General features: G+C 50.4%; 1 protein-coding gene across 6 annotated transcripts in view; it reads right to left on the reverse strand.

Moving 5' to 3' along the window:
- Positions 1-7,055: 7,055 nt before the first annotated feature.
- PRR5L (proline rich 5 like) overlaps positions 7,056-25,573 on the reverse strand; it is a 74,313-nt gene continuing 55,795 nt past the window's right edge. For 3 of the 6 annotated variants that reach the window (XM_067749370.1, XM_067749371.1, XM_067749372.1), the window contains 3 exons: positions 24,142-24,282; positions 19,839-19,965; positions 7,056-11,487 (listed from right to left, as the gene is read on the reverse strand). In XM_067749370.1, the coding sequence (XP_067605471.1) occupies positions 11,093-11,487; positions 19,839-19,965; positions 24,142-24,282 (663 nt within the window). In that variant the 3' untranslated portion in view covers positions 7,056-11,092. The remainder of the gene's footprint in view (positions 11,488-19,838; positions 19,966-24,141; positions 24,283-25,573) is intronic. The other 3 variants (XM_067749374.1, XM_067749375.1, XM_067749376.1) reach the window with 1 other exon arrangement.

Below are 25,573 nucleotides of genomic sequence, written 5' to 3' on the forward strand. Positions count from 1 at the left end.
AGAAAATTAAATAATCCTCGGGCAACTTGTTAAATAATTCCCCAGTGTGACTCTAAAAGGACGTACAGCCCAACTTTTTGCCTTATTTTCAAGTTTCGGTTAATTCTTCTTTGCAGTGAATAAAGACAGCAGAACATAGAACGTGTGGACCCCACACCTCTGGGTGAAAAAATTCAGGCTGGAGCAGATATATTCAAAAACAAGAACCAGTTAATTCAAGGGAGGAAAAAACTGACAGATACTCAGAATTCATGTGTAATCTCCTTGGATTTATTTTAGACGCTAGCTACAATCACTTCCTCCTGCTTTGAAAGTGATCTGTCATTTTTGTAGTTACTTGGCTTACAAACTAGTCATTCCCTAATAATTTCTCTTAGAAGTTTATCTTATAAGTTGGCTGAGGTTTTTTGTTTTTCGTTTTTTTAAAATTTATTTATTTATTTATTTATGGCTGTGTTGGGTCTTCGTTTCTGTGCGAGGGCTTTCTCCAGTTGGGGCAAGCGGGGGCCATTCTTCATCGCGGTGCACGGGCCTCTTGCTATCGCGGCCTCTCGTTGCGGAGCACAGGCTCCAGACGCGCAGGCTCAGTAGTTGTGGCTCACGGGCCCAGTTGCTCCGCGGCATGTGGGATCCTCCCAGACCAGGGCTCGAACCCGTGTCCCCTGTATCGGCAGGCAGACTCTCAACCACTGTGCCACCAGGGAAGCCCCTGGCTGAGGTTTTCAACGTTCTTTGTTTTTCATCTAAAAATTCAGGTACTTAATTTTTTTAAACATCAGAAATATTCTCTATTTTTATGAAACAGTTGTCCATCTGGGAGATTAAACTTTGACCATTAAGAAACATGAACTGAAATAGAAAAACCATGGGTCCCAACCCAACCTCAATATTTTCTCATAACTTTTTTTTTTGCCTTTAGAGAGAGAGTTTAGGAATGAATCTCTCTGTTCTAGATAAACATCTGAAGTTCAGCAACTTCTTCAGTTCAGTTCAATTCCTTCTACTAATTTCAAGTAAAATTAAAATTTGGTAGTTCTTGTAGTCTTTCAACGGTTTATCTCCAAGTGAGATTACAGATTTTTTTTCTTTTTCATACTTTTCTGTATTTTTCCTTTTTCTAAACCATGTCTTTTTTTTTTTTTCTTTTTTTGCGGTCTGCGGGTCTCTCACTGCTGCGGCCTCTCCCATTGCGGAGCACAGGCTCCGGACGCGCAGGCCCAGCAGCCATGGCTCACGGGCCCAGCCACTCCGCGGCATGTGGTATCTTCCCGGACCGGGGCACGAACTCACGTCCCCTGCATCAGCAGGCGGACTCTCAACCACTACGCCACCAGGGAAGCCCTAAACCATGTCTTTTTTATTAAATTAATTTTATTTTTAAAAACTCACTTCATTGATCAAATTTGCCACTCTAAGTTATTGATATAACAGCATCTACCGTTTATTGGCTCTTTAAATTTTGGGGAAAAAAAGTTTTATTTTAAAATAACTTTACTGAGATATGTTTTACTTATCACAAACCCTACCAGTTTCGAGATATTTACACAGCAATATTCATAGCAGTATTATTCACAATAATCAAAAGATGGAAATAACACAAATGTCCATTAAGGGCTTAATGAATAAACAAAATGTGGTACATACATACACGGGAATATTTCTCAGCCTTAAAAAGGCAGGACAGGGCTTCCGTGGTGGTGCAGTGGTTGAGAGTCCGCCTGCCAATGCAGGGGACACGGGTTCGTGCCCCGGTCCGGGAGGATCCCACATGCCGCGGAGCGCCATGGCCGCTGAGCCTGCACGTCCGGAGCCTGTGCTCCGCAACGGGAGAGGCCACAACAGTGAGAGGCCCGTGTACCGCCAAAAAAAAAAAAAAAAAAAGGAAGGACATTTTGACATATGCTACAACATAGATGAACTTTGAAAACATTATCCTGAGCAAAATAAGCCAGTCACAGAAGGACAGAGATTGTATGATTCCTCTTACATCAGGAGCCTAGAACAAATTCATAGAGATAGAAAGTAGAGTGGTGGCTGCCAGGGGCTGGGGCAGGGAAATAGGGAATAATTGTTTAATGGGGACAGAGTTTCAGCTGGGGAAGATGAAAATGGTCCGGAGATGGATGCTGGTGATGGTTGTACAACAATGTGAAGGTACTTAATGCCACTGATCTATACAGCTAAAAAAGATGAAAATAGCAAATTTTATGTATATTTTACCACAATAAAAAAAAAAAGAAAAATGCGATTTCAGGTGTGCAGTTCAAATGACTTTTAGTAACTTAACCAAGTGGTGCAACCATCATCATAACTCAGTTTTAGGACATTTTCCTCCCTGCAGTAAGACCCCTGATGCCCGTGTATCGTTAATCCCCACTCCCGTTCCCCACCCCAGGCAACCATTAATCTGCCTTCTGTCTCTATAAATGTGCCTTTTCTGGACATTTCATATAAATGGAATCATACAGTGTATGGTCTCCTATGTCTGTCTCTTTCACTTAGCATGACATTTTTGAAGTCTGTCCATGATGTAGCATGTGTCAGTAGTTTATTCCTTTTTTGTTGCCAAGTAGAACTTCACTGTGTGGATGTATCTTGTTTTGTCTCACCGTTCATCAATCGACAGATGTTGTGGTTTCCAGTTTTTGGCCATTACACAGAAGGCTGCTATGAACACTAATGATTTTACCTAACCCGGAGACAGCCTGGACCTTTTCTATGCCATCTGTATGCATGCATGTGTGTATATGTAAGTATGTGTATATGTGTGTATATGTGTGTGCATGCACATATATATATTTTTTTTTCCTCTAATCTTGCAGGGTAGGCATAATTAGTTGCGTTTTGTGGAAGAAAAGAGAGGTTAAGTAACTTGTCAAAGGTCACCAGCTAGTTTTGCTGGGCATAGAAAAAGGTCTGTCTGACTGCAGTGGAGCAGGACAGAGGAGAAAGAGATTGAAACTACAGATAGTGGCCCTGGTTTCCCTGTGGAGTTAATTCTCTTCCTCTGCTCACCGCCTCTCCGGGGGCAATTTGGGGGGCCGAGCCTCAGGGCAGCTCTCACACACTGGTGAGGAGCCTCAAGAGGGAATTTCCCTCCAGTGGAACAACTTCTCTATGGAAAATCAGGGGCTTCGAGGGGCCACCCAGCAAGCTCTCACTTTCAGTGATTTTGGGTAAAACCCTTTGGAAAAACCAGGATGAATGTGCAGTTTTGCCTCATTTGTTTCCCTTCTCTTAGGGATCATAGCAGTTCAGATCCTGCCTGCACTGGGTGCTCTCCAATTCCTTTGACCATTTGCTTTATATATTTTATCCAGGTTTTATAATTATTTTGGCAAAAAGATTCATCTGATACAAGCCATTCCCCTATGGCCAGAACCAGAAGCCGTATGTTATTTCCACCTATTGAGCCCTTCTCAAAACTGCCTTGGAGTGGGCAGCAAACGTTTCTGTTGGCAGGCAATTGACTTGATCCTAGTTCAGTTTACAGAGGATGGAATGACCTCATAACTTGGACCCCAGACAAAGCTATCTGAGATATATAACTGATATCAGACTGAAGTTAGGTATTTGTTAAAAGTTATGTGTTCCTGAGAGTATGAAAGAATTCAGGCGACTGTTAGGTTCAAGATATTTACATTGCTTAGTATTCTTCTCAAAGATCATTAGACTTAGGCCAGAAAAACCAAGGAAATTAAGAACCAATATAATGAGTGACTTGGTGAGAAGGGCATACTTCTGAAGGTAGACTGAAGAAGTAGGCAATTGTCTTATGCTTCTTTTAGGTTTTGAAGTCATTGACTAAATCATAAATAGCACCCAGTGTCTCTTGGGGATGCTGACAAGAATCAAGTACAATTTGCTCATAATTTCAAGAATGCTGAGGAACAATCACCAAAATTACTTGAAATACTACGGTTTCCTTAGGTGGAGGTGAGAAGAATCGCTCTGAATGTCTGCAGGTCTGAGTCTCACGTCCAAAGGAAATTTCTGGTAATGCATAACCTTGGTTAACTGGGATGGTTACTGTCTTCTTTAGCAGGCATGTAGTTTTCAACCCTGGTTCATCAGTCTGGGTCTAGTCAGGGGCAAAAGCCATATCCATCATTTTAACAGAGAGCATTTAATAGGAAGAATTATTAATCAGGTATTGAACAAGTAAAACGGCAACGAGTGGACACCGAGGAAATCACAGAAGTAACTACAGGAGGCAATGACCACCCTTAGAAGGAAGAGCTGGGGATGACTGAGATGTAAAGGGTTGGAGGATGGCCGCAGAGAGCTGGGCTGCAGACGTCTGAGGGGGGCCCAGGCCAGCGGTGCTGCTGTCTCTGAGCAGGAATGTTGAGGCGGGTTCTGGGGGGAAGGAAAACCTGCAAACTGGAGGTAGCTACTGCCACTGGACCCAGCTGTCAGTGCAATGCTGACAGGACAGGAAGCAGAGACTCCACCAGCCTCCCAGGCTCCCTCTAGTGGCCCCCACTGGGAGAGCTAACAGGGACCCAGCTAACAATCAGATGTGTTGTGTGCAGGATCCCAGCCCCAGAATCCCCAAATATAGAAAAGTCTCGAAGCTGAGACAATAGCTTAACAACCACCACACCAGGAAGACTGAGGCTTAAGTGGAGAAAGATTTAAAACAGAACTATAGCTCTAATATTTTTATGTTAGAAAGCAAACGGCATATTTGGTATTTTAGACACGTGATATTTAAGAGAATAAGGTCCGTTAGAATGACAGTTTTATAATTCCACTTTAAAATGTATAATTGAGTAATTAATTTAGACTTGCGATTTTTTAATGGTGATATCTAAGTTTAAGTAGAGTATGAAAACATTTAAAGTTTCCCTTATTTATAAGTTTAATGTATTAGTTCCTATAAGAACTTAGGATTGGGGGACATTTTGCATGCTGTCATAAAAACTGAAGTACTTTGAAAAGAAATTAATATATTAAATTTATAAATGCATTTAAAAGCGTTTCAAGTGCTGAGCTAAGCTTGTAAATAGGACCAAGCATTATGCAGAAGTCGCCTCCAAAGTTACTGCTACAATCTGCTAGACTTATAAATAGAATAACAAAATTCGTAGGATAATAAAATTAAAAGCCTGAAAAAGTTTAACTTGTATCTTGATTCTAATGACAAAATTATTAATTGTATTACTTATTAAATGATTACTAATTATTAAACTTATTAAAATAGTATTTTAAAGCCAAAATTAAACTCATTAATAAAAATATCCATTGAAATCTTTCCTACATAAGAAATCCACTTTCCTTGGTCCCCCTCCCCACTCTCTACTCTCAGGTTTTCTAGAAATAGCTAGAGAAGAGCAAGAGAGGCAGCTTTGTTTCTTTGCTTTTCTGGAAACCCTGAAACCGTCTCACCTTGCAGCAGGCAAAGGAGATTATGCCCCTGGCTTATCTGTTTTTCTTTCTCACTTTCTAAAGCTGGGATACCCCATGGAATAGATAGGGATGACCACTGGATTTGAGGTGAAAGAACCTGGGGTTGAGTCCCAGCTCCATTGCTTAAAGAACCCAAGCCTCAGTTTCCCCATCTGCAAAATGAGGGGACACCTGCCTTGCAAGGTTGCCACGAGGATCAGCACAGTGCGGGGCACACCAGGGTGGCGGCATTGGAACCTCCCCTGTGCTGGATCCTGAGGGCAGGGGGCTTAGGACAAGGAGGTTCTTGCCTGAGCACAGGGGCCTAGGCCACTCCCTCTTACTTTGTGGCAGGAGGGTTTCTTCAAGGAGATGGCCCTGCGACAAACAAGGGCTTTCTCTCTCCCTCAGGCACAAGGTCCAGGCTCTGAAGGAATTTCTCACCACAGACAGGGGAAAGGCCAAGAAAGAGGTGGCTGGCTCAGCAGCAAGGTAGCAGCCCTGTGGACAGGGGTAGCTGTCCACAGGGCCACGGCAGCCACTGGCTGCAGCAGGAGGGGGCAGGGATACAGGGACGGACTCAGACCTGCCTCCAACCCCTGCCTTGCTCACAGGGTCACCTGGCCACGCAGCCTCAGTTGGAACATCCCTAGAGAGCATCATGGGGAAGGTCCCCACGGAGGAAGAAAGGAAGGGGGATGAAGGTGCTTTCCATAAATACCTGGGAGGGAGGGGGTCAGATCAGAATTATCACCCCCCCATTAATTCATTCAATGCACAAGACTTGGATCCCTCTCTGTATTGCTAGGCTCCAGGCATGCAAACAGAAATCCTACACATCCTCACCTTCCTAGGACAGTACCTGAGAGTGTGTAGAGGCTTCTACCTGGATGAGGGAGAAGGACCAGCAGAGGCAAGGCGGAGGGTGTGGAGGTGGAAGGCAGCTTCCTGGGATAACGGACAGTCAGGGAGCAATGAAGGAGGCGGGAAAGGCAGGTGGGGATCAGCTTGGAAAGGCAAGTTCAGGTGTGTGGATTTTATTGGAAGCCAGGGAGAAGTTTTAAGCAGGGATTGCATTTTAGAAAGATCAGCTGGGGTGTGTCCATAGGGTGAAATGGAACCTGGAGACCAATTCAGGGAGTACCAAGTCATACAAGTGCATTCGAGGGATGATGTGGGCCTGACAGGCATATGAGATGGGAAATAAGATTTGAGTGCAGAACTCCAGCATCATGGTCACCATGGGAGTCTGGGCCAGTGGGTAGAAATCAGGCTTAAAGGCCCCTGGGCTAGGTGGGCCAGTCTCCCTGGAGACCAGCACCCACCCGCTCGACACCGCCTCATCTTCTCGGGGTCCCCAGCATACCAGGTGGCTGGCCTTTCTCCCACTGAGACATCAGCAGAGGGGGCAGGAGAGGCCTTGCCCATAGAAATCTTGAGATAAAGATTATCCAGGTGGGCCCAATGGAATCACAAGTTTCTTTAAAAGTGGAAGAAGGAGGCAGAACGGAGGCTGGCATGAGGGATTCAACCCACTGTTGCTGGTGTTGAAGATGAAGAGGCCATGGGTGGCCTCTAGAAGCAGGCAAAGGTGAGGAAATGGATTCTCCCTCAGAGTCTCCAGAAAGGAACTCAGCCCTGCCAACACCTTGACTTCTAGCCCAGGGAGACCCAGGTCAGACTTCAGCCTACAGAACTGTGAGATTAGAAGTGTTCGCTGATTTAAGCCACTTATTCGTGGTAATTTATTATGGCAGCGAGCGGAAACAAAAGCAGGTTGTAAAGCCGGCTGCAACTTTAGAGACATCTTCTCTAGCCACCTGACCTAGGGTCACCTTCGCATCACCCTCTAGTCACTGCATTTTGCCATTCTATGTCATCCAGTGTTGTTCATTTTTTGAAATGCCTGTGTTGACCCGATTGCCAGCCTTCCCGCATTCAATGGTAAGCTCCAAGAGAGCAGGCACGCAGCTTATCCATCCATCACTGCATCCCCAGCACACACAAGTGCCTACAAAGCAGTGGCAGTTCCACAAATCCTTGGCCGGAAGATGAGTGGCTGGCTGAGTGAACACAGGCAGTGCCCCAATGGCATGAAATCTACCGAGGCAGAATGCTCAGGGTTCATAGTTCACACTTCCAGCCTCTGAAGACACAATAAAAAGTGTGAACGCTCTCCTTGACCTCCTCCAGGATCTTCAGTCAGTTCAGGTCACACCTCTCTGAAGCCTGTTACAGAGCCTTCAGGGGTCTCAAGCCAACACTGCTGCAGCCCTCCCAGGAAAATACTGGGTTGGCCAAAAAGTTCGATTGGGTTTTCCATCGGCTCGTATGGAAAAACCTGAATGAACTTTTTGGCTAGCCCAATATATGTGGAGAGCAAAATATTATAAATTGCCTCTGTGGGATATATGTATATGTATAACTGATTCACTTTGCTGTACACCTGAAACTAACACAACATTGTAAATCAACTGTACTCCAATAAAAATTAAAAAAATAAATAAATAGCCTCTGCCCAGCAGAACCGAAGGGGCATATATGAGGAGATGGTTTACAAGTAAATACGGTAAGTGCCCCCTCCAGGTCAAACACTCAGGAAAGAGACCAAGCTGGCTTCAGAAGAGGCCTTGCCTTCTCCGACTTTGTTCGGTGTTTTCCAAGCTCCTTTGCAGACAGGCTGTTCCTCCAGGAAATGACTTGCCAATCCAGACAAGGATGGCAAGCCAAGCCCAGGGGAGACTGGCTGAGGTCAGGCTGCTGCCTAACCCTGGGGTGGGGGCAACAGGAAACGGAACATGGCGCCAGGGAAGGCAGGCTCCTCACACAGGAAGTGTGAGGACAGGAGGCAGAAAAGATCTAATGGATGCTCTGCGCTTGCAAATTCAATCAAGACACGCAGCCTGGGAACAGGGCGGCATGTACAAAATGACGTTTATTGAATCCATTTTGGAAACGGACAGCATGAAAGGTTTTTGGTTTCGAGCCCACTCGGAGTTTAAGAGTCATGATCATTTCCTGTCATTAAACCTCAGCCACCGGAAGATGCTAGCTTAAATAACAAAAACGAATCTTCATCTTGTGAAGGGGAGAAAAAGTGGTTAAAAACACGACGGTTGGACTTCCCTGGTGGCGCAGTGGTTAAGAATCCGCCTGCCGATGCAGGGGACACGGGTTCAAGCCCTGGTCCAGGAAGATCCCACATGCCGCGCAGCAACTAAGCCCGTGCGCCACAGCTACTGAGCCCGCGTGCCACAACTGTTGAAACCGGCGCACCTAGAGCCCGTGCTCCACAACAAGAGAAGCCACCGCAATAAGAAGCCCGCACATCACAACGAAGAGTAGCCCCGGCTCGCCAAAACTAGAGAAAGCCTGCACGCAGCAACAAAGGTCCAATGCAGCCAAAAATAATAATAAAATTAAAACAAAAAAACAAAAAACAACACTACGGTTGTCGCTCTTGCAATAGCTCTGATGGCTAGAATGCTCATAGACATCAGCACAATTTTTATATGTACAGTGTGAAATACTGTACAAATATCAGGTGTGTACATCAAAGGTAAAGTTGTAAACTGGCTAACATTCATTAGCAATTAAGTACACTGGGTCTGTACTGACACTCCCATTCTCAGCCTAAGAGCTTACATATTTAACTGATGACTGATGTCCCCATCAGGGGCATTTAGTGTGTGGAAAAAGCATTTACAGACATATATATCATTCAGGTTGTAAACTAAAAAAGCAAACCCAAGCATGATTAATTACTTTGCCTGGATCAATAAATACTAGTCCCAAGTGCTAAGTGTACCAATAAGGACAGAAGCCATCAGTTAAATAAATCATCATGTTGTTACCTACTGATACCTGTTAGTGAATTTGTGGACTTTATCCAACGCATACACAGATTATTTTTTGTTTGAAATTCTCAGAAGATCTCCTTTGGACATTTCTCTTCCATCAATCTCTTAAAAGGCTGAAAACGAAACAACTTTTTAAACAAAATTTCCAAATCAAAAGCCATCAAAAGCATGCCTCTGGTCATATTTCAAATCTTCACCCAGAAGGGAAATGCTGTCAAGGCTTAGATGAGCTTAGAAGCTTTCCTCCTCTGTTGGCAGCTTAAACTGTCCTCATTCTCTCCCGGCCACCTCCTGCCATATTGGAAGCCAAACTGGCTCATGTCTCTGACATTTCATAAACAAAGTTTCCAAAGATTAACAGGATACCTAGAAGGTGCCAGAAGGGCCCAGGGGCCTTCTCTTTTTTTCTGGAGCTGTTATCAGCGGGGCCAACAGGCAAATACAAAAAGAACAGGGAGGTCAACGGAGATAAAAAGCCCAGACCTGGATGGAGGGAGGAGTGCTGAGGATATATATAGCACAGTACCAAAGCCCACTGCCCCCAAAAACATGTCAAGGCCCCACAGGTTATACATTCCAGGCACTTCTTTAATCACAGGGAATGGACATCTCTCCAAAAGGTCCTGCCCACATCTTTCCCAGCTCCCTGCACTGTAGAGCGCTGAGACATCCCATTTGCTAGAACTCTCAGCTCATGAGACAAGCTGAGTCTCTCTATCTCAATGCAACTTTTCCTATAAACCACAACACTCACAAACACAGGCCACACTGGATTCAAGTCCAGCTGCTTCCAGAGCTCTGCGGCCTCTAAGCCCTGCCCACCACGGATCACTTTCACCCTGGACCACTTCCAGTCTCCTTTCTTAGGGGGCTTGCTGTTTTTCAGTTTGAAGACACACCCCATTGGAAATGAGCAGTACAAGATCCTACGTGCAAATACTTGCAAGCAATTTATTTTTGAAACGATGCACATTTAAAAAATTCAAGTCAAATCCAGGAACAGACTGGTTGGTTGGTATCAGCTGGCCCCAACCCCACAATAGGAAAAGGGTCAGTTTCTGAAATGAGAAAGGGAGGGAGGCACCAGCTACTCCACCGGGAAGGTTAGTTCCTTGAGTCGGGGAGGAAGCCTGAGAGGGGAATGCTGAGGCTTAATCAAAGACGGGGTTCCTCCAGCACTGTGGCCCTCCTGGGCCAAAAGCCAAGGGCAGCACATAGGGTCTGGATATAGGTGAGGACAGACCCTCACCCACCGGTGGGGCCACTCTTTCCCAGTAATTCTGAAACTGAAATGAAAGCTGCATTCCCAGAGTCAGGCTTGGGAGGGGCTGCAGTCTACTTTTACTCCACACAAGACGGAGAGAAGAGGTACCTCTCTATTGCCTCTTTTCACCCATCGGCCTCTGTATCACAAGGACCCTCAAGGGGAACTCCACACGCCAACACATCCTTGCTGGCTGTGTGTGTGGGTCGGACGACTTCCTGCTATAGGAACGCCAGGGGCACTGCGATATAGGGCTGGGAGGATCAGATAGTCCAATATCTGAGGGGAAAAGCCCAGAGAGGAGGATTTGAGTTGAGTCAGGCAGGCAAGGCTGAAAGTCAGAAGGTGAACATTAGGCAGTTGGATCTGTGTGGCCGCCAAGAGGTAGGTGGTCACAGTCATGAAAATGGAGAGGCTCACGACGGGGATTTTCCCAAGGGCGCTCACACTAGCCTGTACCTGGAAAGGCATAAGGCGGCATTGCCCAAAGGAAGAGCTCCCCTCGGCAGTCCTCGCGGATGAAGCCGCCCTCATCCTGGTGGCCAGGCAGGAGCTGGGAGGTCCCAGAGGCGGGCATTCAGCTGAGGGATGAACAGTTCAGCTCTGAGTCCTCCTGGCTGCCCGCTGCCACCTGCTCCGGCTCATCGGGGCCATCAGTGATGTTGGGCTCACTGGAGCACTGCCGGTGGGGCGGCGGGAAGCTGGGTGGCAGAAGCAGGCACTTGTCCTCGCCGCCAGGCTCCTCCCCTAAGCCCGAGTGCATCCTGGTGGCCATGGCCAGCAGCTGGATGTCCGAGTGGGCATTGGCCACCGTGTGTCGCCGGACACTGCCACACTTCTCTAGGTAGGCCTCGCCCTCTTGCTCCGTCAGAGGGGTCAGGGCCATCTCGTTCAGGGGCCGGCTGACGGCGGTCATCGGGGAGGCGTAGCTCAAGAGCGTGACCTTGGGCCGGGCCCTGGAGTGGCGCCTGGCTGCAAGAGAAAGACCAGCAAAGGCTGTGATTGCAGAGGGGTTAGTGGGAGTCAAAAACTCCTAATGAATTTGGGGGACGAGGGAGGCGGTGGCCCCACCTTCAGGGAGAGCTTTAGATGAAGCCCTAAAACGTAAGGGAAGAACTTGGCTATGTCTAAAGGCTTCTGTTGTAACTTTACTTGTTTATGCCTGATACTGCCCCCCAGAGTAGGGGTCACCAAAGGACTTTCCATGGTTGATTAGGTCCAAGGGAGTCTCCCCCCGCTTTCCCCGCTGCTGCCCGAGCTTCATGGGATTTGCCCTCAATTCCCTTTCAACCAGTCTCCTCTGAAGACCCGGGCACTGGCTGGACCAGCTGCCGAAAGAAGCCCTCGGCTCTATTCAGCATGATGTGCTTTCCGCAGTGTCAACAGAGGAAGTGGAAAAGGCCTCATAAGCTTAGGTCTGGAGGAACAGGTTACTGGGGGGAGCTCGGCTATCAAAGCGAGGGCAGTGGGACGTCCTCCAGCTCGTCCTGAAGCTGGACTATCAACGCTCCCAGCAGGTCAGTGGTCTGACACCCGTGTTCTGTTCAAGTCAATACTCTGGAGTCAACCAGCCTTTCACAGCACCAAAGCATGGATGACGCTCTGTGGCTGGCCCCACTGAGGAAGACAGAGAGAAGGCTGGACAGGAATTATTATAAAACTGCTGCTTCTTGAATTCTCACCACACTCTAGAAAATATGCTCAACCTCCACATGCTTTTGTCTTTTGAATCCGCCTTAAACTGAACCTAAGTTATGATCATTTTCTCATCTGTAAAGTGGGAGACAATATGAATATCAGAGAGGTGGTAACAAGCCTACGCTCACACGGAGAGAACATAGTAAAGCTGGGATGCAAACAAGGTCTGTCGCACTCCAGACCTCACTCTTGCAAGCTGCCCACACAACGTACACATAGTGAGACTGAGCATCTCGTGGGAAGGACAAGCCAAGTACATGGGGTTCAAATCCAGGGAGAAGACTCCACAGGAGGAAGCACGTGTACCAGCAACACCCAGTTCTGAGGGCCTCTCATCTCCCGCCTTCACAAGGACCAGGCCAGTTCAGAGACCTACAGTGTGGCCGGAGTAGGGACCAGGGTAAGCCTGCCTCCCCAAGGTCCCAGGGAAGCCTCCTCTGCAGGCACTGTCCTCTTCTCCCGCTCAGGCACTGTGTCTGCATCACGAACTGGATGAAAGACCCCAGTGAGGCAGAGGAGGTGAGGATGGAGGGCTGAGGAACGGCGGGTTCTGTTCAAAGCCTTTTCTCCTTTTCTTTGGCCCTCTTCCTGCCAGTGCACACGTCTTCCAGCCTTCCAACCGCCCACCTCGTTGCGTGTGTCACTGCTTTCCCCAGCTCCCTCATCCCTGAGACCTCAAAGACCCCTAACACATCCCTCTCTCAGCAGGGGATGCCGTGGGGAGAAATGAAGAAGGGTTGACTGCGCTGGTACTCGCAGCACCCCTGACGGGATCACAGAGGGGGAGGGGGAAAACTCGTCTCTAAAGGGAGAGCAGACAGTGCTCACTGGTCACACACTGGCCTTGGGGACACTCGGCCCATGCTGCTCTAGTCTAGTGTCAGCTCTTCCCATGGATCTGGAGGCCCTGATACGTGCTCTCAGCATGTGCTCCTAGATGGGCATTGCAGTGAGGCTGCCATGTCCCTCTGCAAAGCTCTCAGCAGTTCCCAGCACTGGACGATTTTCCATGTCCGTATATGCACATGTGTATTTACGTATATGTGCATATGCATATACATACGTGTGTCTATATGTATACATATATATATATATACACACACACATATACACACACACACAGGTATAAACAATGACAAGAGAATGAAATGCTAACCCTTAGGACTAAGTTCACCAAGACTACTGGCTCAGAGCCCCAGGGGAGCTGTTTGGTGCTAATAGCAATAACTGATATTTCTCAAAACCAAACAATAATACATAGAATTTAGAGCTTACTGAGAGTGTTCCCATCTGCCGTCTCACTGTTGAATCCCAATCTCCCTCTGAAACACTAGGACGGCTCTCATCCTCCCCATTGCTCGGAGGAGGAAGACTGAGACTTGGCCCAACCCTCTGGGCTCTAAATGGCAGTGCCCAGACGCTCCCCACTACACACCGCTGCCTCTCAGGGCTCCGCCGCTGCGCTTGAGCCGGCCTACCCTCTGAATTCAGGTAACAGCAAACACGGCCTCCAGTAGTGCCAGACAGAGGCTGCGTCATCAGCCCCTTCTCTGGGGAAGAATGAATAGGAGACAGAATGCCAAGGAGCCACCAGGACAGAATAATCGATGCCAGACGTCGGCAGAGGTCCTCTCAAGCATGGGCGCTTGTACGTGCCAAGCCGCACATTTCTATAATGTTCCCACGTTTTTACAATAACCATGTATTACTTTTATGATCACAGAAATCGGTAACTGTAAAGCAGGAGCACCGGAAGAGTTCAGAGAAGCAGGGACCTCATTAAAGAACCATCCATTACAAAATGCCCTTGAAAACAATTCATTTCTCTCCTGCTGCCCTTAAAAGCAAGCACACTCTAGGTTGGCAGTGGCAAGACCCAGGTTGTGGCCCTACAACCAGCCTGGCAGGAGACTGGGCTGGACTGTTCGGTGAGCATTTACTACATGCAGATCCAGGAAGAGGAAAGAGGTAGGACAGAGCCCAGGCCCAGGACATGGGATGAGGTGAGGGCCTGGGGGACAGATGTGCATGGTGGACACACACAGAAGCTCTGGGGGAAAGAATTCATTTGATGATTTCCATAGTAGAACGAACTAGCAAGGTGTCTCAGATGGGGGCTTGGGCATTGTCCATCTCTCACACCGGTAGTTCAGCACCCCAAAGGCCCTGGAGGGTTCAACAGGCAGCAAACTGACAAAACAGGCCACTTGGGCTGCTGCGGAGAGATGGAGCCAGAGGGAGGGCGGCCAGCCTGGAGGAAGGGGTCCCCATGACATCTGCCCCCTCTTTCAGCAAACATCTTGAACTTTGTGCAAGATGCTGTGCGCACTGCTGAGAGCAAGAGAAATGTAAATCTGATATGGGGCCTGCACAGGGCCTGGAGCGCAGGGGGTACGTGCGTTGGAGAGGGGTAGAGTCTCAGGCGCAATCATTAACTGAGCCTCTACTCTGCACTGTATCAAAAAAGGAGAAGCTTCACTGACGTGATCTCCTGCTAACTATTTTGCAGAAAAGGAACCTGAGGTTGAGATGCTATATCATTTTACAGTCACGATTAGTGATGAAACCGGGATTCAAACCCAAGGCTGACAGCACAGCCCTTGCTCCTGACCTCTGGGAGGCCTGCACACAAATCAGTGTCAAATGGCAGGGCAGGGCTACAGACAGAGCACTCTCGGGATTCAGAGGAGGAGTCGTGAAGAGGGGTCGTTCTAGATGGGCCTGCTCCTTTGAGAGGGATGGACAGCCTGCACCCCAGCTGGTGGTTCATTTATCCCCTCCCTCGGAGGAGAGGTCTATGCCAGGCCTGGGATACAGGTGAGCCACATGCAACGAGCTCCCGGTCTAAGGGGGAGACCAACAAATAATCAGGCCATGACCACACACCATGGTAAGGGCCAGAATGTGGTTTGGGGTCCAGAGAAGGGAAGGGGAGGCACATACAACTCCTCACCTGGGGTGATTCCACAGGCCCCAGGCCATTCTATCTGGGGCCCATAATACAGCAGGTGGCAGCTCTGCCTGGGCCCTGCCCTGAGACAGGGAGTCTCCTTCCTCCTCTGTGCTCGGCCCTCTGCAGCTCAGAGACGTTAAGTAACTTACTCCAGGGCACACAGCTGAAGCCCAGCCCTTGTGGTTTCCAGGGCCCCGCTCCTGCGGCTGGCCTCACCTCTCTCCTTAGCGCTGTTGCCTGACGCTGACTGAGAGGCCTCCAGCTCTTCCTCCTGCATTCTGGGTGGAATGTGTTGGCTCCCAAGACTGGGTGTGGGCACAGCCGAGACCACAGGGGCCGCTGGGCTGTGTGAGTCCCCTGGGCAGACAGTGTGTCCTTACGAAGCTCCCACTGGATTCCAGAGCCAACCCCAGGACAAGTAGACGCCAAGCTGTGTCCCGGCGAGGTCAGACCCCGCTAGGGCCCCCTGGGAGGCCTTAAAACTGAAGAGCAGGCCTGGAGCTGACAGCGGCCTCCCCACACCGTGGCTGCTTGCTCTCTTTTCCCTCTTTTTCTCATCTGTATCAGGGAAAGCTGGGCCCTGCCACTCAGAGAAGGAAATTTCCATTAAGGGACTGACTAAGCTGTGGACCTCCCCTGGGGCCTAAAAACTGGTCCCTCCCCTGCAAGGGGGCCCTTGGAGCAGGGAGAGGGGCTGGGCCCTGCCACCTCCTGTACCCACTTCCAGGCCTCCTCCCGCCTGTCACATGGGGTATGGCGAGGGGAGCCTTTGTTCCCCCCTCACTCCCCAGGCGCCCCGCTGAGCCCTGGCATTCATCCCTCTGCTCCGGAGCCAGACGTGGCAGCTCCTTTCAACTCCCCAGAGAGAAGCAAAGCCTGGAGGAGGCGGTCCTTTCTTGGGGACTCAGTTCCCAGGCCTTTGATCTCCCAGGCTCGCCGGCCGTGCCCCACTGGAGTGGCCCCCATAAGGCAGGCATTGTGATCCCTGCCCACCACGTCCACGGTGGGCGTCCCTCTTCAGGCCCCGGCACCTGAAAGCCCATGAATGCCTACTGGGCACGGGGACGAGTTACAGTATGTTGAGGAAAAGGGCCCTCCCCCGAGGGAGGACACAACGGGGATACATGGGTGGGAGGCCAGGCTTCCATGTGGGAGACACTGCGCACTACCCAGGCCAGGGCAGCGGCCTGCAAACTTGGGAAACCAGAAAGGTAGAAACACGGGCCTGACCTCTGACAAAGCAGCCTGGATTTTTTTGTTTTCTTGGGTTTTTTTAAGATTTCATTATCTTCCTCCTCTTCCCCACACTCCGTCTGCCCGAGACAAGTGACAGCTTCGGCAGGGAGGACACACACACACACACACAAACACACTCTCACTCCATCGCGGCCTTGGACTCATCTTTTCTCTCTGAAGCTAGCCTTGCACATCTGCAGGGTGAGGCTTAACTCTCAGGCCCATCGGCCTGGCCAGTAGGAAGAGGGCCTGCCCTTGAGTCCCCAGATCAACCCGTGTGGGCACGTGGGTGCAGTGGGGAGCCCCCTGGAAAACCACTTCTCTGGCTCTGGTCACCTACCCCATGTGAGCCGGGGGGCGTTTCTTACCAACGCTGAGTCTGAGGTCATGACAGCAGGCACCCTCGCAGCGGGCATGCCAAGCCCTTGCTCAGGGCCTGGAAGGTGACGAGCATTTGATAAGGGGTGGCTTTGGAGATGACGGTCCCAGCTGCCCTTGACCCCTCCCACCGAGTCAGGCCCAGAGCGGCCGTGGCAAAGCCCTCCCGAGGGTCCAGGGATCTCTCATGTCCGCTCCATCTCCTCAGTCTTTACCTCGGCCGGCCGTCATAACAGGCAGCTGCCTTTTCCACAGGCAGGAGAAATATCATTGCCTCCAACCGACTGAGGGGAAGACTGAGGCCCAGAGACTCCTCTCTTTATCTAGAAAGGGGTGTCCTCGATAAGGAAGGGCACCTTTGTGGCCGTGTTAGCTTTTTGGTATCCAGGGGTTTGGGATGACATGTCGGTCTCGGACACCTCTTGGGCTAAGGAGTGTGTGGACAAAGAATGTCGGCTGCCGTGTCAGTAAACAAAGGAGTTGTGGCCATCAAGCCCTCAGCCACAGAAGCTGCCCCCTGAGGGGATTCAGGATGGAGAAGAGCAGGATACTGGCCCTAGAGAGTTAAGGTGGGTATCAAAGGAATGATTTCAATGAGCCCAGACTCTTGCATCTTCCCATATGCAGAAAAGCGCAAAATTCACTGACTTGAGACGTCTATTTTTCTTTAACAGTATTCTCTCAATGTTCCGACTACCTGGTCTTTGTTGCAAAAACTTCTGCATATCCTGGCTCCTCCCTTACCTCATTGGAACAGTCCCTCAGAGCTCTCTGAGAAGCTGTCTTCTGCACTTAAGTTCTCAGTGTGTCCGTCGAATAAAACATAATTCTCAACTTTCAGGTTGTATATTTTTTTCAGTCGACAACTGAGAGGGAAAGACCAGCTCCTCCGTTGTCCCTCAGTGAAATCAGTCACCTCCTAGGAGTTGACGGGGTGGGTGGGGTGTGGGTGGAGTGTGGGGAAAAGCTGGTAAAGGGCAAACAGCTCCGGGCTTTGGAAGCCTGTCTCCAATAGCCAAGCGACCTTGACCTTCATTCACCTCCCCTGTGCGTGGGAAGGTGGTATCCAGCCCACCCGCACAGTGCCCAGGATGTGGTCTGTGTCCCGGGGCTTTCCCTGCCATCAGCCATGCTAAAACTCTAAGGCCCTCTCAGTTCCTCCAATGCTTCACCCTCCTGCTCCCCGCCCTCCTCCCCCCAACTCCAAAACCCTCCCAAAGATCCTTCCCTTTGCCCGGGACAGTCTTCCTTTCCCGTTTACTCAGCTAACTTATATTCATCCTCCAGGTCCCACTGCAGATACCACTTCCTCCAGGGAGTCCTCCCTGATTTCCCAGTCCGGGTGAAGTCCTCCTGCCGTGGGCCCTGGACTTCCCCACTCAGAGCACTCGTACACTGATGAGTCATCGTCTATTGCTTGTGACTTCCTCACCAGACCCTGCATCCCAGAGGGCAGGGATGGGTCAGTTTTGTCACAGATAAACCTGCAGCACCTCACAAGGTGCCAGGGACAGGGTCTCAGTACACATTTGCTGAAACAATAATATAATAAAAAAATAATCAAAAGAAGGTCGTTTCCTTCCCTCTCTGCCCCTACTGTGACAACGCCCCAGAGAAAAGGACTGTCCTTGGTATAAGAATAAAACCTCAGGCCTTTGGTTTATAATTTGATGAAAGTATGTTTTAGTCTTATTATAGCTGAAAAGTTGAAGGTATCCCTTCTTAGAGCAAGTCCTCACCGAACAAACTTCCAAATCTATTCTTGTTCCCGGCTCTAGGCCCAGAGGATGGTGGGGTCCGTGCCATGGCCTGGCTAACCCGCTGACATCTTGACACCTGCCCCAAAAACTCGGGGGGCCAGTTGCTGGGCCAAAGCCGGAAGGTGGCGCCCAGGCCTCCTCACGGGGAGGGCAGGGGACTGTTTTCCTTCAGCCGGGTGGAATGAGGGAGGGAGGCAGAGAAGGAGGGAGTGTGGAGGACCAGGCTCGGGCCAGCACCCTCGGATCTGTGGTGGCTGTGGTTATACTGGTGTCTCCAGAGAAGCATAAACGGGGCCTGAAAACTGTGGCCGGCCCTGCCTTTCTCTGCAGTCCTGAGGCCCAGGAAGGGGCGGGAAGCCTGCTGGAGGCTGCTCCTCCCCCCTTTTCTTTGAAGCTCAGCTAGGTCTCCATGCAAGCAAGAAGAGGGGGCAAAAGGTTCCAAATTTGGGGAATCCCTTTCCGCCTCTGCACCTGTCTGGGGGTGCTGGTCACCCCAGCCCCAGGTACAGACGCCACCCATCCGTCTAACAAATATAGTTTTTTGAGTGCCTACCGTGTGTCAGGCACCATCCTGGATGCTGGAGATAGAACCACAAACCCAGAGTTCATGCATTTGGGGGATTTTCATTTCAGAGGGGAACTGAGCCATATCTTTTATGATATTCTGTAGCTATTTTCCCATCTAGGCCGTGGTCTCCCTGAGAGAAGGAACAGACCCAATTCATCTCTAGATTCTCCAGGGTGACTAGTACAGAGCCTGAATGCTAGCTTTACAGTCACTGAAAAAGGCCACAACGGGATCTGTCCCCCAGTCCAGGAGCCCCTGTCCTTGGTGTGAAGGCCCCGGTGGTAACTATAGAAATGTAGTGGGCAGCCAGCAGCTGTACCTCCAGCCACACACACAATGAGCTGGCTTCACATTCTGAGCTGCTTTCAAAGGGAAATTCATCACTGGTGGTTTTTCCACTCATGGGGGGATGGGGTGCAGTAAGGCCGTTTCTGGTATGAGATACAGGAAAATTAACATCGCAAACACCGAAAAAGATCAAAGCCACCGATCAAAGATGCAGATCAAACGAGCGCCGCCACGGAGGTACGGTAACAGTGCCTTGGGAGGAATTGTCAAGAGGGGAGGTTACCGAGACACAGGCCAGAGGGAAACATGAGCGATGGACATGCAGAGATTTGCACGATCCACATGGGAAGCAAAGGGCTTGGGGTATAATCGGGGCTCAGTAAAACACAGCTGGTATCATTGCCACGGAGGCTCCTGGCAGCTTGAGAGCCGTGCCCCTTACCCAGTGTGTACGTGGGGCCTGAGACGCTGCGGTCCTCGCTGATGCCGAGGAAAGGAGAAACGACCTGCTTCACCAGCTCCTCCAGCTGCAAATAACCCTCGCTTGGGCCTGTGGGCTCGTGGACACTCTGGAAATGAACACCCAAGAGAGACAAAGGTCAGTCAAAGTCCAACTGCCCTCCTACTATATTCAAGGCAGGCCGCATCCTTGTGGCTGAAAGGAAGGACAGCCAGGACTGAAGCCTCAGGCCCTTGTCATGGGGGGCGGTCATCGGCACCGCGCACGGAGAGCACCGTGGCCTCTGCGGTTGGATCCCACCCCGATGCGGGGCCCGTGGGAACTGTCCCCACCCCAGCTCCAGGGCTGAGGTCTGAGCGGTTCCAACCGTAGCACTCTCACCCGCACTGTCACAATGACTGTTTCACACCTGGCACACAGGCGCTTTATATAAGCACTTCACGTGTATCAGAGCACAGAGGCCTCCCAACAGCCCTCATCATCTGCCTTATACACATGAGGAAAGTAAGACCCAGAAAGCTCATGTAACTTGCCCAGGGAGACACAGCTGGACAGCGGCAAAAACCTGGGACCGGAACACAAGCTGTCTGGCTCCAAGCCCGTCTTACCGCCCCTTGTTAATTAGCTCGAAAAGAAAGGGGAACAGAATTTGGAGAAGTCCAGAACAGTAGAAGAAAGGGGGTGTCACTGTGGAACTAGACACACATTTAGCACCAAGATGAAGGATCAGTTCAAAAGCCCAGCGCGACAGGAGTCCTCAGAGCTGAAAGGAGCCAGAAGGTCACCAAGGTTTTCTAGAAAACCAGCAGTCTCCAAGGGAATTCAGTTTCTCACTGGAAAGCCCTGGAAGCCAGGTGGTCATGCTGAGGGGCTGCAGGGGAGCAGAGACAAGGCTCTGCGGGGGCTTTGCTCAGCCCAAAGGGTGGTCCCATCGAATTCTCAACGCGGAATAGATTTTATGTCACCCTCACTTGAAAAGTGAAAACTCTCCACTGCACTGGAGTTTTGGAGGCTGGGCCATGAAGGGGGAAGGGCCAGTCCTACAGGCTGGAGATCGCTGGGTGAGGTGTAAGAAGCCCCCAAGGAAACTGGCTGACGTGGTCCCTCGTCAGCTCCATCACCGTGCGAAGGAGGTGGCTGGGGGCAGTGGGAGGGAGGGGGAAGCTTAAGGAAACACAGAGGAGGCTGAGGAGGGGCTGTGATGAAGAAGACTTGGGAGTTAGGGCTGGGAAGGGCCTGGAAAAGAAATGAAGAGAAAATGCAAGTGGGGCTGCCTGGCGCTTGAAGTGGGTGATGATGGGGAGACAACTTGGTGGTTTTTCACGCCCCCAGGTTCCAATACTGCTTAGCAGGAGCTGAAGCATTGGGAAAGGCCAGCAGTAGAAATAAGATGCTTCACACACAAATCTGCCCAAATGGAAAGGGATCCTCCAGGCAACAGAAGGGCGCGGGGAGCCTTATTCATGCTCCCAGAGACCCACCCCCGGCCTCAAAAGTGGACCAGTTTCAGCCCCAAAACCACCTTGGTTGGGTTTCAGAGCTGAGGAAACTTTTTTTTCTCATTTTTTTAATGCCTTGATATTTCTCATCTAAGCCTCTCCTCCTCTACAATTCCTAAGCACTAAACAGAGGGATGACAGAATAAGGAAAAGAGGAAGGAGGTGGGAAGAAAATGCTTAACTAACAAACGCACTGATCCGGAGATGGATGGTTCTCTCCCTGGGCTGAGAACTTGACTTGCACACAGCCCTCTAGGAGGGAGCTGCCCTCAGCCCTTGGCCTGGCCGCTGGACGGGCTACGTATCTGCAAGGCCCAGTGCAAGAGGAAAACGTGGGGTTCCTGGTTCAAAACTTGTTAAAGAGTTTCCCGATGGCGACAGGAGACAATTAAACCAAGCACGGGGCCCTGCTGAGACTGGGGGCCCTGGGGGCTGGCCCGGCAGGGAGCACTCCTGCTCGGCTTGGCAGGTCCCCTAGGAAGGGACCATTCTAGGATGGTCTCAGACCTGTCTGCCACTGCCAGGGGGAACCGGATCTCCACAGTGGTCAAGATCTCTGGTTCAGCCTCTTCCTGGACAGCCTAAGGACAGGAGTTCATGGCCCACAGGAGTTTGAACCCCTTGTATATTCTGGGGAGGGAGGGGTTTGTTCAGGGACATTTTGGAAGAGCACTGGGAAAGGGAGAGATGGCCTGAGAAATGGCTCTTTTCTCCATATGAGTTAGGCAGGGAAAAACCAGCCCCAGATCTCATGGCGCTGTGGGAAGTAGGGGCCCAGGGAGAGAGCAGAGCAATTCTAACTACTGGGGCCTAAATTTCCTGTAGCAGGAATGGTCCCAGGGTAGTACAACCTGCACGCTCCATTCAGATCCAGAAGCTGCCGCCCCTGCCACCCAAGGAGCTGGACCTGGACTGGGGAGAAACCTGCCGTTGTCACTGTCACACCCCCGCCTCTGGCTTCCTGGCTCCCAGAGTGTAGAAGAACGTGGACCAGGGAACCAGTCCCAGGAGGCCCTCGGGGAAATGAGGCCAAATGTCCTGTGTTAAAGAGACCACCTCAGAAGCTCATGGGGCGTCTCCAAGTACGCTGGGAGGCTGCGGGAGGGGAGGCAGTGGTAGCCGGGAGAGGCTAGGTGGGAAGGTAGAAAGAGCGAGAGCTGAGGAATGGGTGACAAATCCAGCTCTCTTACAAATCAGCACGTGACCTTGAGTTAGCTTGCCAACCTCTCTGAACCTCCATCTCATCTGTGAAATGGGAAAACAGAGACTGTTTCCTTGCCCGACTTCCCACAATATAAATGGAAATGGAAGTGTGGAAGCCCAACTTTCCTTTCCTAATCTTCCTCTCCGAATCCCAGAGGCCTCCTTTTCTAGACTCCTTCTTCAGGACCCAAGCCCTATTTTATGCTTCACAGACCTGAGCTGCATACGCATGCTTTCCTATCCCCATTCCTTCTCCTTCCTTTTCATAAAAATACTTGACCTGGTATTCTAGCCAATGACACCCCCTCTTGTTCTGTTAGGTAACCCTTCCTCCTCTCTGACCTCAGGAAAGGGGGAGAAGGCCCAGAAGGATGGCCCAGCTAGAGAACCGGAAGAAAACAGCAGCTGGTGGGGAGGGAGAGATCAGGGGTTCCACACCTGACGTTCCACCCCTACCGAGACGGCAGCCAGGGAACCTCACCAGCCTGACCAAGAATGAAACTGTCTTCCCTGAGGACGGGCTCAGAGCTGAGGCTGCAGCATCTGAACTTGGTACAGAGGTCAGAGAGGCATAGCAGCCACATTTTTGGGGATGTCCTTAGGCCACAAGCCTTGTTTCTTGGAACTGTGCACCCCTATCCACAGAACCAGGCTCACGGAGGCCATGTTTATTCTATGTGATCCTATTCAAGGTCCTAGCCGATTGTGCAAAGGGGAGTCACGTAGCCCGAGCTGGGCCAATCAGTCTTTCCCCTGAGTGTACATGGTTCTAAATCTTACTACCTCGTGCTGCGGGACCTCAGGCGAACACATAAACTTCCTGGGTTTCGGTCTCCTCGTCTGTAAGATGGCACTAACAACAGTGTCCAGCTCATAAGGTTTGGATTATCTGATTCAGAAAGCAACACGCTTTAAGTCCTTGGCCCATGCCTGGCAGATAGCCGGGAACCAACCAGGGTTAGCTCATCTTCCTATCGTTGATCTCGAATTGGGATTAAGAGATGCTGGCAGCCACCTGGGTCATCTCTTGGTGGAAACATGCAAGCCGTGGGATGCCACGTTTGTCGGCGCAAACTGAAGCACTGACTGCAACTCTGCAGAGAGAGAGAGAGAGAGACCAACTCCAAGAAGGCCAGGAGAGGCAGGGTCAGAGAGAAGCCAGGTGGACCAGATACGAGTAGAGACCAGTAAGTGGAGAGAGGCTGGCAGCTTTGTGGCCTGACGTGGTCTCACTTGTGGCTGTAGCCCCTGAGGACCTTTCCTGTGGGTTCCTGGTCTGGCTTGAGCTGGGATGAAGTGGGTTCTGGTCGTAACTTACAACACGAGGCTCCCTGACATGACAGGATGGGGGAGAAGGGTGTCCACTCCCTGAAGGACGGGGCAGTGTTCCTCTGGCTTCCCCCGGGATCCCAGCACCCAGCACAGCACCAGGGACCTTGACGGTGCACAGTGGACACACAGCAAATGGACAAATGAACTGGAACGTGACCGATGACACTAAAGGACACTAAACTGAGCCAGGGTGCTCTGGCCACAGGGCCCTTTCCCCCTCCACCTGCGGTGATGTCTCCGCCCAGCCTCACCTGCAGGATGAGCAACATCTGGACGATGGACGAGGGCAGCTGGGGCTGGGCCAGCAGCAGCAAGTCATCCAGCTTCACCTTCAGCAGGACCAGGTCGCGGAAGCCCAGCAGGGAGATCTGGCGGATGGTCAGCTCCTGGCCCTGGCAGGAGAGAAGAAGAAGCAGCGTCGGGAGGTGAGAGCTGGCGGGATCTGCCACCCACCACGTGGGGGCCAGCAAAACAAATGGATGGTCGGGGGGAACGAGGTGTCTGCAAGGCCCGGGGGGCTGTCAAACAGCCACAGACTTGGCCCCCGTCCTTCAGAACAAAAGCTTCATTTACGATAAGGTGTGACTCGCTGATTCGAAAAGATCCATGCACCCCAATGTTCATAGCAGCATTATTTACAATAGCCAAGATGTGAACACAACCTAAATGTCATAGACAGATCGCTGGATAAAGAAGGTGTGGTGTGTGTATATAAATACACGCACGCGCACACGCACACGCACACGCACACGCACGCACACACACGCACACACACACATGCACACACACGCACACACACGCGCACGCGCACGCACACGCGCACACGCACACGCACACGCACACGCACACACACAAAGGAGTACTACTCAGCCCTAAAAAGGAATGAAATTTTGCCATTTGTAACAACGTGGATGAAACTGAAGGGTATTACGCTTAGTGAAATAAGTCAGACAGAGAAAGACAAATGTTGTACCTTATCACTTATATGTGGAATCTAAAAAATAAAACAAACTAATGAATATAACAAAACAGAAACGGACTCATAGATACAGAGAACAAAGTAGTGGTTACCAGTGGGGAGAGGGAAGAGGGCAGGGGTAACACAGGGGTAGGGGATGAAGAGGTACAAACTACTAGGTACAAAATAAATAAGATACAAGGATATATTGTACAGCACAGGGAATATAGCCAGTATTTTATAATAACTTTAAATGGAGTATAATCTATAAAAACATGGAATCACTATGCTGTACAACATTGTAAACTAATATTGTAAATCAATTATACTTCAGATAAGGTGTGACTCAACCTGCCTAGGTGACCCAAAGGTGATACAAGACACGTACAGTGGGGGCCATGGTGTGCTAGTGGTCAGAAAGGTGGAAGATGAGAAGAAACGAGACGGAAGGTCAACAGCGCCTCCCTACAGGCAAGGCTGCTTCCGCAGCTTCACCCATTCAATACCTGCTCACCTATCATGTGCCAGGCAAAGAAGGAAACACAGGACCTGTTAGACTCTTCTGCAAATGCAAGAAACACAGGAAGAAAAATCACTGGGAAAGTAGAAGAAAGGGACTTGTTCAACCATGTAGGCTGGGGGCAGAGGATGAAAACAGTAAGTAATGATCATAAGAGCTGTGACCCTTACTAAGCTCTGACCATGTGCTAGGCTTGATTCTCAAT

The sequence above is a fragment of the Pseudorca crassidens genome, chromosome 9 (assembly GCF_039906515.1).
Source record: "Pseudorca crassidens isolate mPseCra1 chromosome 9, mPseCra1.hap1, whole genome shotgun sequence".
Lineage (NCBI taxonomy): Eukaryota > Metazoa > Chordata > Mammalia > Artiodactyla > Delphinidae > Pseudorca > Pseudorca crassidens.